General features: G+C 45.1%; 1 protein-coding gene across 4 annotated transcripts; it reads left to right on the top strand.

Moving 5' to 3' along the window:
- Positions 1 to 372: 372 nt before the first annotated feature.
- On the top strand, positions 373 to 5,779 carry LOC127757750 (uncharacterized). 4 transcript variants are annotated; one of them, XM_052283346.1, is made up of 11 exons: positions 373 to 572; positions 1,595 to 1,852; positions 2,085 to 2,289; positions 2,372 to 2,462; positions 2,613 to 2,758; positions 3,023 to 3,266; positions 3,347 to 3,451; positions 3,686 to 3,868; positions 4,388 to 4,589; positions 4,746 to 5,229; positions 5,353 to 5,779. In XM_052283346.1, exons 2-11 carry the CDS (start codon positions 1,633 to 1,635, stop codon positions 5,462 to 5,464), a joined length of 1,992 nt encoding a protein of 663 aa, XP_052139306.1. In that variant the 5' UTR covers positions 373 to 572; positions 1,595 to 1,632; the 3' UTR covers positions 5,465 to 5,779. The 4 variants fall into 4 exon arrangements, with proteins under 4 accessions (XP_052139306.1, XP_052139286.1, XP_052139301.1 ...); XM_052283326.1 differs by having other exon boundaries at positions 1,585 to 1,852; XM_052283341.1 differs by having other exon boundaries at positions 1,382 to 1,852.
- The last annotated feature ends 7,243 nt before the right edge of the window (positions 5,780 to 13,022 follow it).

Here is a 13,022-nt window from a genome sequence, read left to right as displayed (position 1 = left end):
GAGAGACAATTTCCAAGAGGAAAAAGGGCTCCAGTTTAGAAATCGATCCCTGTTTTAAGGGACGTTTGCATGAATTTCCTATGCAAGATAATGTTCTAAACGTGCCTGGAAGGAGTCCCCGTTATTGCTTTGCCATGTTTCTTCTACTTTCCCCAAAACACCGTGCCGACTGGCGAGCATGCGAACGGGGCTATATTGCATATATCCGGTTGGATATAGAGGACGGATAAAAAATATCTTTCTCTAAAAAAATGTGGTTATATATGACTTTGGTCGTATACGTAATACGAACGTGGATACGCCTCCATATATCCCGCCTTCCAGCTCCCAACACAACACAACACAGCAGCATTAATGACGCCGGTCTACCCAGTCCAACGGTGCGCTTTAACCACCGGACACCACAGCGAGCAGAGCGCCGCTGTTCTCTTCCGCTTCTCTCCCTGAGCTCGGCCTCGTGTCACTGACGTCGTGTATGAGAGGAAGGTGGTGAGCTCAGCAGCTCAGGCTCAGCTCGCAGTAGGGAGCAGACGCCGGCCGCATCGCCCCCCTTCGCGTTTCGCTGCTCCGAGGTAAGGGGAGCAAAAAAAACACCCAACTTTACTCTTCTAACCTCGCTTCCAAGTTCCAAGCAATCACCACGGCCGCCGGCCACAGCTGCTGCATGTCGCTCGCCTTCCTAGATCGGTTAATATTGTACTAGGAGTGAGATTTGGGCGGTGTCACTTCTCGCCCTTTTTTTTTTCTACTATGGATTTGGCAGTGGCCGTGACAGTCTGTAGAAGATACTCCGGTTGGCTATGGGGGAATTCTGTCTTTAAAGACCAAGGGAATGTTTTTGACATTGATGGTTTTTTGGTCGCTGGGTCATGTCCATTGATCTGTTGAGTTAGTTTATTTGGGGTTTATTTGAGCACAGCGACGGGTGATGATGCTAGGAGTATCAATTTAGCTTTTTTAATATATTTTGCTGGGAAGTGGGAATTAGTGATACAGTTCTTCACATGCATGGTCTGAAGGTCACGATCATTGACCTGCCGAAAACGCCTTTTGTGCCCAGTGTAGTACCTGAGGTACCTCTGTTAGCCTGTTTATTGATGTTTGGACATGTAAAATGCACTTGTATGGATAGTAGTACTGATTTGGGGGTGGGGAGGCTAAAGTGAATGCAAATTCTCAATGTACTTACATCTGTTTTTAAGTGCATTATGGCACATAGACCTGGAATTGCACATGTATGGACAGTAATAGAGAGGCTAAAATGAATGCGATCGCTCCATGTTTTATTTCCCCTCTATGGAAGACCAAGCATGCAAACAGAATGCATGATATGTGACTAATATAAGCTGGAAGAACTAACCGTATTTTTTCTGAATTCAAGGTGAAACGGCAATGCATGATTGGTGTTGTGTCAGCCTCAGTCCTTGATTATTTCCACAGAGAAAACGCATAATGCGCCTTGTTTCTAGGAAGTTAGTCAGGGCTTGGTCCTAGTTTTGCAAATTCACATTGAGGCACTTCATTTCCCGATCTTCTTTCTTGATTTTAGCTTTCTGCCATGCTACTTTTGTTGATTTTCACCAGGACCTATCAGGTTAAGAATTCGGGAGAAATATTTGGAAATTCTCAGGCATGATATGTCCCAAAATTTCTTTGGCATGCGTTCTTCTGCTCCTATGGTTTACCTCAACGGGAGATGCAGCATACATGAAGTACCTGGATCCAAAGCAACCTACCAACACTAGAATCAAGGACCTTATCAGTAGGATGACTCTTGCAGAAAAAATTGGCCAAATGACACAGATTGAACGTGGGGTTGCATCTGCAGATGTCATGAAAAACTACTTCATAGGTAAGTCCTTTATCAACTCTTACTAAGTAGATCTGTACGTAAGTGAACTTTATTTGACTGACATGTGGAATATTTGCTGTCTTGCTTCTGATGAGGTTGTTTGAAATAGAAGAATAATGATTAGTGAAGCCTTCTTCTGACACTATTGAGCTAAAGCTACCATTATGGCATTGTCATCTGCAAAGTTGTGGCTATGCGCACCTCAATTATAATTTTTTGTGTTGTTTTCTAGGTAGTGTATTGAGTGGTGGTGGAAGTGTCCCTGCTCCCCAGGCTACTCCTGCAGTTTGGGTGAACATGGTAAATGAATTCCAGAAAGGCGCCTTGTCAACACGTCTAGGAATACCTATGATCTACGGCATTGATGCAGTTCATGGTAATAACAATGTCTACAATGCCACCCTATTTCCTCACAACATTGGGCTTGGAGCTACAAGGCATGTGTTCTAATAATCTATACTTTTGTGTATTCATTTTGTTGTGTGAGTGCGTGTCAAACATTATCTTTCTTTGTATTAGGGATCCTGACCTCGTAAGGAGGATCGGCGAAGCAACTGCTCTTGAAGTACGGGCAACAGGCATTCCGTACACCTTTGCTCCATGTATTGCAGTAAGCACACGCGCGCTGTAGTATTGTTGCTGTTATGCATTGGATCTTCAGTGGAGCATGTTGCAATTGCATGAGTATATGGCTATATGTACCATTCTTGATTCATTAAGAGCTTTGTTGACCAAAAATGCTTCATACAATTTGGTTCAGGTTTGTCGAGATCCACGATGGGGCCGATGTTATGAGAGCTACAGTGAAGACCACAGGGTAGTCCAGCAGATGACAGACATTATACTTGGTCTACAAGGAGATATCCCAATAAATCATACCAAGGGAGTTCCTTATATTGCTGGGAAGTAAGATATTTTTTCTCATTGGTGCTATAAATGATATTGTAGATGTAGGCCATTGTATGGAGCATGTGCATGTTGACCTAAATAAGTAAAGCTTATCGGCCTAAATGAGCACCTTTTATTAACAATATACTTTTTACATACATACGTATGTAATAGTTAGTGGCACATCTACATTGCAAAAGCTATAGGAAAATAATCGATGTCAATGTCAAGTTGCAATGTGAAGGTTTTCTGTCTTATGTCTCAGCTTATGGCTTTTAACAGGGATAAAGTTGCTGCTTGTGCTAAGCACTTTGTTGGTGATGGTGGAACTCATAATGGAATCAATGAGAACAACACGATCACTGATGAACATGGGCTTCTAGGCATTCACATGCCCCCATATTATGACTCTATTATAAAGGGTGTTGCTACTGTTATGGTTTCCTATTCAAGCTTGAATGGTGTCAAAATGCATGCCAATCATGATCTGGTTACTGGCTACCTGAAATCCAAATTGCATTTTAGAGTTAGTATTAATAATAAGCAACTTATTTAAAATTCCTCTTATGTGATAAAAAACTGACTCTTCATGCTCTCTGATCGCAGGGATTTGTGATATCAGATTGGCTAGGAATAGACAGGATAACGTCACCACCTGATGCAAATTATACTTACTCTGTGCAAGCTGGAATAAATGCTGGTATTGATATGGTATGTGAATTTGTTTCAAGAAGATTAGTTCATATTTTCATACTAGCTACAATAAGCATGGTTTAGTTTAATTTTAGTCAACATTCATATCATGATACTGGAAGTGGAACTGGTCTTACTACTTTTTTTTTGTGGGGGGAAGTCTTAATACTTATTATACCAATATTAAGCTGGAAGTTTATTTCGTTCTTTTTATTCAGAAAAAAAGAATACATCATTTCATCTCCATAACAGGTCATGGTGCCATTCAATTACACCCAATACATTGATGATGTGACATCTCTTGTTAAGAAGGGTATTATCAATATGAGCAGAATTGATGATGCTGTCAGGCGTATCCTTCGAGTCAAATTTATAATGGGCCTATTCGAGAACCCTTTAGCTGATCTTAGCTTCGCAGATCAGCTTGGAAAGAAGGTTGATAACTACAACATGTTGTATACTCCACAGAGTAAATTTCACAAAACTACAAATACTTTGGTCAAATTATCACAAAACCATAGATTTAAAGTGATGTATCACAGAACTACATATTTAACAATAAATTTATCACACACTATAAGTTTAAGGCTAAGTATCGCAAAACTACAGATTTAATAATAAAATTATTATCACAAAACTACAAATTTTGGGGTTTAAATCCTTAGCACTAATGTTATGTTGGACTTATAATTGTTTTAAATTTTGTGATTAAATTATCATTAAACTTGTAGTTTTGTGATAACTTTGTTACTAAATCTGTAGTTTTGTGATATTCTACCTTAAATTTGTAGTTTTGTGATAAATTTAGTGTTAAATCTGTAGTTTTGTGATGCATCAAGTTAAATCTGTAGTTTTCTGATAATTTGATCAAAGTATCTGTAGTTTCGTGAAAATTACTCTACGCAATTGACAAGTTTGGAAATCATCCAAGTAAATGAGTAACTAATTTAACAGGAGCACAGAGATTTGGCTAGAGAAGCCGTCAGGAAATCACTTGTTCTATTAAAAAACGGCAACTCTCCCAATCAACAATTCCTGCCTCTACCAAAGAAAGCTAGAAGTATCCTTGTAGCTGGAAGCCATGCTAGCAATTTGGGCTACCAATGTGGCGGGTGGTCAATTGAATGGATCGGAGGTAGTGGAGATATTACTGTAGGTATGTGTTTTTTCTATATATCATATATTCTTTTCTTTTAAAACGAATAAATCCACTATTTCAGGTTCTTATTTGCTAAATTCAACTATACTTAAGAAAAGCTATTTTGATTTTTTTTTCCTTACTGTAATAATTAAATGCATTTATTCTGTTCAGGTACAACAATTCTTGAGGCCATAAAGTCCACTGTCGCTGATTCAACACATGTTGTCTACTCTGAGAACCCTGATGAAAGCTTCATGAAAAACAATGACTTCTCATTCGCTATTGTTGTTGTTGGTGAGCGAACATATGCTGAAACAACAGGTGATGACCCAGAACTCACCATCCTAGACCCTGGTACAGACACAATCCGAACAGTGTGTTCCACAGCTAAGTGTGCAGTGGTTATCATCTCTGGTCGGCCTGTTGTCATTGAACCATATCTTCCAATGATGGAAGCGCTCGTCGCAGCTTGGCTTCCTGGAACAGAAGGTCAGGGTGTTGCGGATGTACTGTTTGGGGACTATGGCTTCACCGGGAAGCTCCCACGCACTTGGTTCAAGTCTGTTGACCAGCTGCCCATGAATGTTGGTGACCTACACTATGATCCACTCTTCCCTTTTGGTTTTGGTTTGACGATAAATTCATCGCAGCCAGGGTAAGTAATTTCATCAATCATCCACACTAATGCAGCTCAAAATCTAATCCTAAAAATCTGAAAGGCACACTAGTTCGAATCAATGCTTTGTGGTTTGACCTTCATATTGTTTCATGTTTTCAGGTTCTCTGGTGCTGACAGACTGAGAGATAGGAATGGGGGGATGGTATACGTTGTGTTGAGTTTGGTACTGTCAGTAATACTGATGCATGCTTCGGGCATAGGTATATTTTAACTCGAGTTGCCCTTTCCTAGTCGTAGTATGGTTCCACATCAAGTGCTCCATGCCTCCATCGTTATACGTTGTATGTACTAGCTCTATGGAGATTTTTTGGTTGCAAAGATGCATTTATCCCTAAAGCTAGGTGGGTCAGTGGGTGATAAGCAGATTTGTTCTTTCACGGTTTTACCAAATTATGTGTGGTTATAATAGAGCATTTTTATCTAGGGAGGACAAAGTAGATGAATTATGCTCTGCAAATACTGATGGGCCTACAGCACTTCTTTACTCTCAGTACCGTGTGACACTCCACAGAAAGTAAAGGAATATTAAAATGTGGGTAAGAAATTGATGGGTTTGAATCATACTCCCTCCGTTTCCTAATGTAAGTCATTCTAGCATTTCCCACATTTATATTGTTATTAATGAATATATATATATATATATAGATTCATTAACATCAACATGAATACAGAAAATGAATACTAGAATGACTTACATTGTGAAACGGAGGAACTAGAATAGTTTGTTGCATTATGATATTCACATTGCAAATGCCCTTAAACACCCTAATAATAAGTTAACAACCACAACTAAGACATGGCCTAGGCTCACCACCCTTGGCCATATAGGCGAAGGGGCAAAGGAAGGGCCCCTCTGGCTGGCCATGCAGCACGGCCGTGCACCACAACGTCACAGGCAGCCGGCCGCAGCAATCCTCCATCCTCACCTCCACCTCCAGCGACACGCGCTCGCGCCGCCGCCGCTGGCTCTCCATGCGCTCGTACAGCTCGCCGGGTATCCCCACCCCGTCGCTGGTCGCCACGATCGGCACGGAGCCGACCGCCTGCCCCGGCACGCAGAACCCGCCCGGGAGGTCGGCGTGCGCGAGCTGCACGCCGGCGTACGACGCCGCCGCGCTGGCCCGGCCGGCGCAGAACGCGCGGCGCGTGGCCTCGTTGTCGACGCGGAGGGTGACGTTGAAGACGGGCGCCGCTGCCGCCGCGCCGGCCCTCTCGAGCCCCTCGATGCCGGGCACCTTCACCCAGAAGTCGGGCTTCCGGTAGCCGTACATGCTGTTTCACTGCCCGTACGCTATGAGCGATAAGAGAGTCGCGATGAAGGTCGCTAGTAGAAAGTATCGTAGACATGGGCGCCTGTCCAGGCAATTGCCGTGGTCGTCGTCATCTTCCGCCATGTCGGCGCCCATGACTCTAACCGCTAAAACGATGCGGCAACAAATTAACAGTATCAGGACCGGACCTGGATAGGCACGTACACCTGTACGTTACTTATAAAAGACTGGTCGTAACTCGTAACGGAAAAGGTAAGACTGGTCGTACCCAGACTTCGGGCCTCCGGTAGCCGTACTCCCGCGCAGCGTCGTCGTGGCCGGCCTCGTGGATAGCAGCAGGGCAGCACAGTTGGCCCCAGCAAACCCAGTGTCCACAGGAGGCAAGCTCGCGAGGAGCGACGACTACCACAGGCGCTTCGTGTTCGCGCGGATCGGCGCCCTCGACAGCATGGTACGTCGCTGCCGCCGCTGCTTCGACTGGTCTTGATCGCCATGAGCCCATGAGCTGCCATGCATGCATGCTTTAATACTAGCTAGTTACGTTCGACAAGATCTCCAATGGATCAAATATAATAGGGTCGTTGAATCCAATCACAAAACGGCAACACTACCGAACGTGATCACCATGTCCCACAGAGTCTTATAAGTAACGTACCAAATCCAGGACAGGTCCTGACTTTTTTCTCGCTGCATCCTAGTACGTCTTAGCGGCTAGATCATGGGCGCCGGCATAGCGTTAGATGACGACGGCCACGGCGATTGCCTGGACAGGCGCCCATGTCTACGGTACTTTCTACTCGCGACCTTCCTCGCCACTCTCTTATTATCGCTCATGGCGTACGGGCAGTGGAACAGCATGTTCCGCGACCACGACCTCGACGCCTTCTCCGTGCGCCTCGCCGGCTACGAGGGCATCGACCTGGGCAGGCCGGCCGCCACGGTGTCGCCGGAGTTCAGGGTCGCTCGGGACGGCGAACGGCGCGTGCGTGGACCGCGCGGGCGTGACCGTGTACTCGGGCGTGGCGCTGGGTTGGGCGCGCGCGGAGCCGCGCGACTGCGCGGCGGGGCGCTTGGAGAGGGACGTGGAGGTGGTGGTGCGGGGCCAGGGAGTGGGGCTGTCGGATCGCCTCCGCGCGCGCATGGCGTCGGAATGGCGGCGCTCGTCGGGCGCGCTGGAGCTCGACGTCGACGTGAAGATCTTCGACGAGGACACCTACCCGGTGCACGCTACCTACCACATCCCTGACAGGGTGATGCTGTGTAAGGTGAGGACGGATGGGCGAGGGTCGGAGTCGCCGTCTTGCCCTTGGTTTTCGCCGATAACTTTAGCTTTCGCATAGAAATTAGTAGGCACACTGAAAACTGATTAATTAATATTGGTAGATTGTATATTTGTACTACTGTTGTTTGTGTACAAAGTCCATATATTAAGATTGGTAGATTGTGCATTTGTACTATTTTTTTTAACAAAGTCCGCATATGTTTTTTTTCCATAAAAGAAAGTTACAAAGCCAGACGCTTATATATGTGTGCACATTTACCACTATGAACACCTTCAATCACCACATACATCTGGTTCTTGATAGGTACTGTATGTCTTTAATCACTAAAAAGATAATTTAACCATAAATATGAGTAACCCATGTCAGATTTTAAACCTGAATTTTTACCATTATCTAAAAAAGATTTTAAACTTGAACTTGGATTCTCAAGTGGTCATATTTTTAAAAATACACAGTATGAATGCAGACGTTCATAATGTGGATATATTCATCCTATGAATGCACGCAAGTACATTTACCCGTACAGACGCACACCTTACCTATGTGAGTATCTCTTACCATATATATCGGTCATACATTCATGCTTATTTTACGTAGTTTAAATATGTTGTTGGTAAAATTCCACGAAATTGCGTTGATGTATCGGAATTGCTTCTATCTTTTTTTTTCCCTCGTACAACTGGAATACTCGGTTGAGTTTTTATTCTTTTTGCGAGATACTTGCTAATTTGCACCATACAATCACCAAATTATTTCGATTTATTTATACACGTTTGATGAGTTTGGAGAAAGCGAGCATCAGACCGTTGGGCCTCACCTTTTTCTTATGCTGGCTCATCAGCCAAAATTGAAATTTTCACCATTAATTTTGGAGTTGATTTTGGGGATTTTTTCATCGAAATTTATTTTTCAGCATTTGTTTTTAAATCGTTAAAAACATGTATACAAAGTTATATTTATAAATTATTTTTTTTTTGCAAATATATCATTTCGTTTATTCCCTAAAAGATGCGTGAGATGTTTGTGACTGCGTGTGTTCGGCATGCACGCCACGCCACACCAGTCACATGAAACTAGACACCAGCCCACATGAGTGCATGACCCTAATAGTGTTACAGTGAGACCGAAGGACACCGCCGGATTACTACTCTCACTAGCTGATGACGTGAAAGTTGAAACTACTCCCTTCGTCCCAAAAAAAAACGTGATTTCATCACACCTCGAATTCGAGGTGAACCTCGCTACACACCTCACCGTGCCACAGCGTGAGTTTTCAGCCTCAGCTATATAGAAGTAGTACTCTAGTAATTGACATTGTGTTGCTTCCTCCGCAATCGCTTCAAATGGTTGCTACCACAGACCTACTCCCTACGTTTCATAAAAAACTAACCTAGTGTTGTTCAGATTCGTTGTACTATTATGTATCACATGATTATCTCTAATTCTAGATTTATTTTTTTTGGACGGAGAGAGTACGGCTGTTGAAACCGATCTTTATCATTTCTCTCCTTTCAAATCACTCACGTGGTCAGTGTATGTGATGCGGTGTCAAATCCTATTAGAACAAGTTTAACAGTATAGCCAACTACTAGCTCCAACTCATCTATAGCCAATCTAATAGCTCATTTATACAATAGTTACATACTACAGTATTAATACATGGTCCCATCTATCATACACACACTGTGTCTTGGAGTCCGTGCTACAGCTGGCTATAAATCTATAGCCCGCTGCTCTTTTCTCTTCTTATTTATCTCCTTAAAATATGTCTGTAGCTGGCTTATAGCCTGCTATTGTACCTGCTCTTAGAGCAAGTTTAATAGAATAGCCCATTGCTAGCTCCAAATCATCTATAGCCAATGTAATAGTCAATTCATACAATAGGTGCTTACTATACTATTAATATATGGTCCTACCTATCATACGCACGTTACGTCTTAGAGTCCGTACTGCAGCTGGCTACGAACTGTAGCCTGCTGCTATTGTACCTACTCTAATGAACCACCTCCTTTTACGTGTTTGGAGGGAGAGTTCCCAACTCTCCCTACCGAGGACAGCCTTAAAACAAAAGCAAGCCAAACAAATTTACCTCACATTAATCCCTGGAATTTCTATTTCTATTTTAAATCCAGCCACCACATCGATCCGCACTAAGAGCAAGTTTAATAGTGTAGCCAACTGTTGGCTCCAAATCATCTATAGCTAATCTAATAGCCCATTTATACAATAGTTAGCTATAAAAATATACTATACCATTAATACTCGGTCCCACCTCTCATACACTCTTGGAGTCCGTGTTACAGCCGGCTACAAATTTGTAGCCCGCTTTCTTCTCTCTTTTCTCTTTTTTCTTGATATGTGGTTATAGCTGGCTTAAAGCTTACTGTTGTACCTGCTCTTATACCTTTGCTTTGTGAATTGTGAGGTGCGGCCGCGCCGATGGAAACGTGTGTGTCCGTCTCGAGCCCCTCGAGGCCTCGATGTCGGGTACCTTCACGGCTTCACCCCGAACTCAGGACTTTGGTTAGTAAAACGCCATGGCACAAGAAACTCTGGACGCCTTGGTAAGTTGGTCCCGACTCTGATTGGTACACACGTTAACTTGTAGCACGTCTTGAGGTATATGGTTGCGGTAATCATATATCGCAAGGGGAAGGATTTCCATACATGGATGGAATCAAATTGTTGTTCGATCGATCGGAAGTTCGGAACTAATCACGGAATCGAATATAAAACCGGCTAAATAGACCCTAATTTTCTTGGACTCTACTATAAAATCTCCAGTCGAACGTAAACCTGGTAGTATTGTTGAACGTGCTAATTGCATGCTAATCATGGCTCATGGGGAAGACCTCGACCTCGAAGCTGCGGCGGCCGCGGCGCCATACCATGCTCTCCAGGGCGATCTGCGCGAACACGACGAGGCGTCTGGCCGTCGTTGCTCCCAAGCTTGCCTCCTGTGGACACTTGGTTTGCTGGGGCTAACCATGTTCCTTTCCACGTTCGCCTTCTTCTCCACCACGACGCGGCCGGCGGCGACGCCCACGCTGGGCGGGAGGTACTACCACGACCACGACGCCTTCTCCGTCAGCATCGCCGGCTACGAGGGCATCGACCCGGGCAGCGCGGGCGCCGCTGTCTCGCCGGCGTTCAGGGTGACGCTCGGGACGGCGAACGGCGCGTGCGTCGACCGCGCGGCCGTGACCGTGCTGTACTCGGGCGTGGCTCTCGGGTGGGCGCACGCGGAGCCGCGCGACTGCGCGGCGGGGCGGCGGGAGAGGGACGTGGAGGTGGTGGCGCGGGGCCAGGGCGTGGGGCTGTCGGAGCGCCTCCGCGGCCGCATGGCCTCGGAGTGGCGTTCGTCGGGCGCGCTGGTGCTCGACATCGACGTGAAGGCGTTCGACGAAGTCACCTCGCCAGCCTACGCTGCCAGACACGTTCCTGACAGATTAATTATTTGTAAAGTTACGTTGGATGAGCAAGGATCCGACTCGTCGGCTTGCCCGTGGTTTGAGTTATTGTAATTGGTTGATTTTGTTCCCGTGGTATTGCCGTATTGGCGATTTGGCGGCATGGGATAATTTCAAACGATCAGTTTGTATCGGAGTCGGTGATTGATTTGATCAGTTCCAATCGAATTATGGCCTTGATTACGTTTGTGCATAGAAGTTCTTGTCCCTTGCGAACTACTACCATGATAACCATGAACAAACAAATTAACGTGCTCGATCTACTTTTTGCAATAACAAACGTACGTGTACCCATCAAAAGCCAAGTCTGGTACGCTACGTCCTCGATTGATTTCGATCTATATCTCCCTGCCTCTCCTGTTCGCCGAGGTCTCATCTACTTGCCACCCATGGGCGCCGGCCTCGTTGAAGATGAGGATCGCCGCCGCGATTGCCTGGACGGCCATCCGCATATACAATGCGCTGTCACGGTGATCCTTATGGCGATTTGCTTAGCGCTCCCGGTGTACGGGTGCTGGGCTAGCATATACGGCTACAAGACGCCCGATTTCTGGGTGAAGGTGCCCGGCATCGAGGGGCTCGAGAGGGGCCCCAGCGCGTTGGCCGCGCCCGTCTTCAACGTCACCCTCCGCGTCGATAACGAAGCCACGCGCCGGCCGTTCTGCACCAGCCGAGCCAGCGCGGCGGTGTCGTACGCAGGCGTGCAGCTCGGCCACGTCGACCTCCCCGGCGGGTTCTGCGTGCCGGGGCAGGTGGTCAGCTCCGTGCCAATCGTGGCGACCAGCGACGGACTGCGGATACCCAGCGAGCTCTACGAGCGTATGGAGAGCCAGCGGCGGCGGCACGAGCGGGTGTCGTTGGAGGTGCAGGTGAGATTGGATGATTGCTGCGGTCAACTACCTGTGATGCTGTGGTGCACGGCTGTGGTACATGGCCAGCCACAGGGGCCATTCCTTTGCAAGGTCGCCCCTATGTTGAAGGATGGCGAACCTCGTCCACCAAGATTATATTATTAGGTTGGTATAGATGTAATTGTTACTATTATATTGCAGCTGTATATATATGTTCCAAAAGAAATTGTCATTAAGTACCTTGTCTATTATCAGTCTACATGCTCTAAAAAATTTACGACACTTTTTTTAGCAATTCTCAAAAGGACTATCTAAAAATTATTCGATAGATTTTCCTGGAAAATCGCTCATATTTTCAAGCCACCAAATAGCTATTATACGTCTCAGGTTAAAATGTATCAAATTAAAGTACATCACGGGTGTTAATCGCATGAAACTATATATGACGTGGAAAAATAAGTAACTTTTTTCGTTGTCAAGTCTGACCAAGCGGCACCCTACGAGCTGGGATCATGTATAAATCCTCGTAGCATGTCTCCAACAATCGGATCACCCTTTTTATTTGGGTGAATATGCAGTTTAGTATTTCAACTTTTGCTTAGAGGTCGAATTAGTCCTTGATGTTTCATAATATCCAAACATGTCCTTAAAAATTATGACGCGGAAAAATAAGTAACTTTCTTCATTGTCAAGTCTGACCAAGCGGCGCCCTACGAGCTGATCATGTATAAATCCTCGTAGCATGTCTCCAACAATCTGATCATCCTTTTTATTTGGGTGAATATGCAGTTTAGTCGTTCAACTTTTGCTTAGATGTCGAATTAGTCCTTGATGTTTCATAATATCCAAACATGTCCTTAAAAATTATCACATGACTTAACATAGTCCTTGGAC

The sequence above is a fragment of the Oryza glaberrima genome, chromosome 1 (assembly GCF_000147395.1).
Source record: "Oryza glaberrima chromosome 1, OglaRS2, whole genome shotgun sequence".
NCBI classification, from domain to species: domain Eukaryota; kingdom Viridiplantae; phylum Streptophyta; class Magnoliopsida; order Poales; family Poaceae; genus Oryza; species Oryza glaberrima.
The sequence above is the reverse complement of the archived record's forward strand: the minus strand, read 5'-3'. Positions and strand labels throughout refer to the sequence as shown.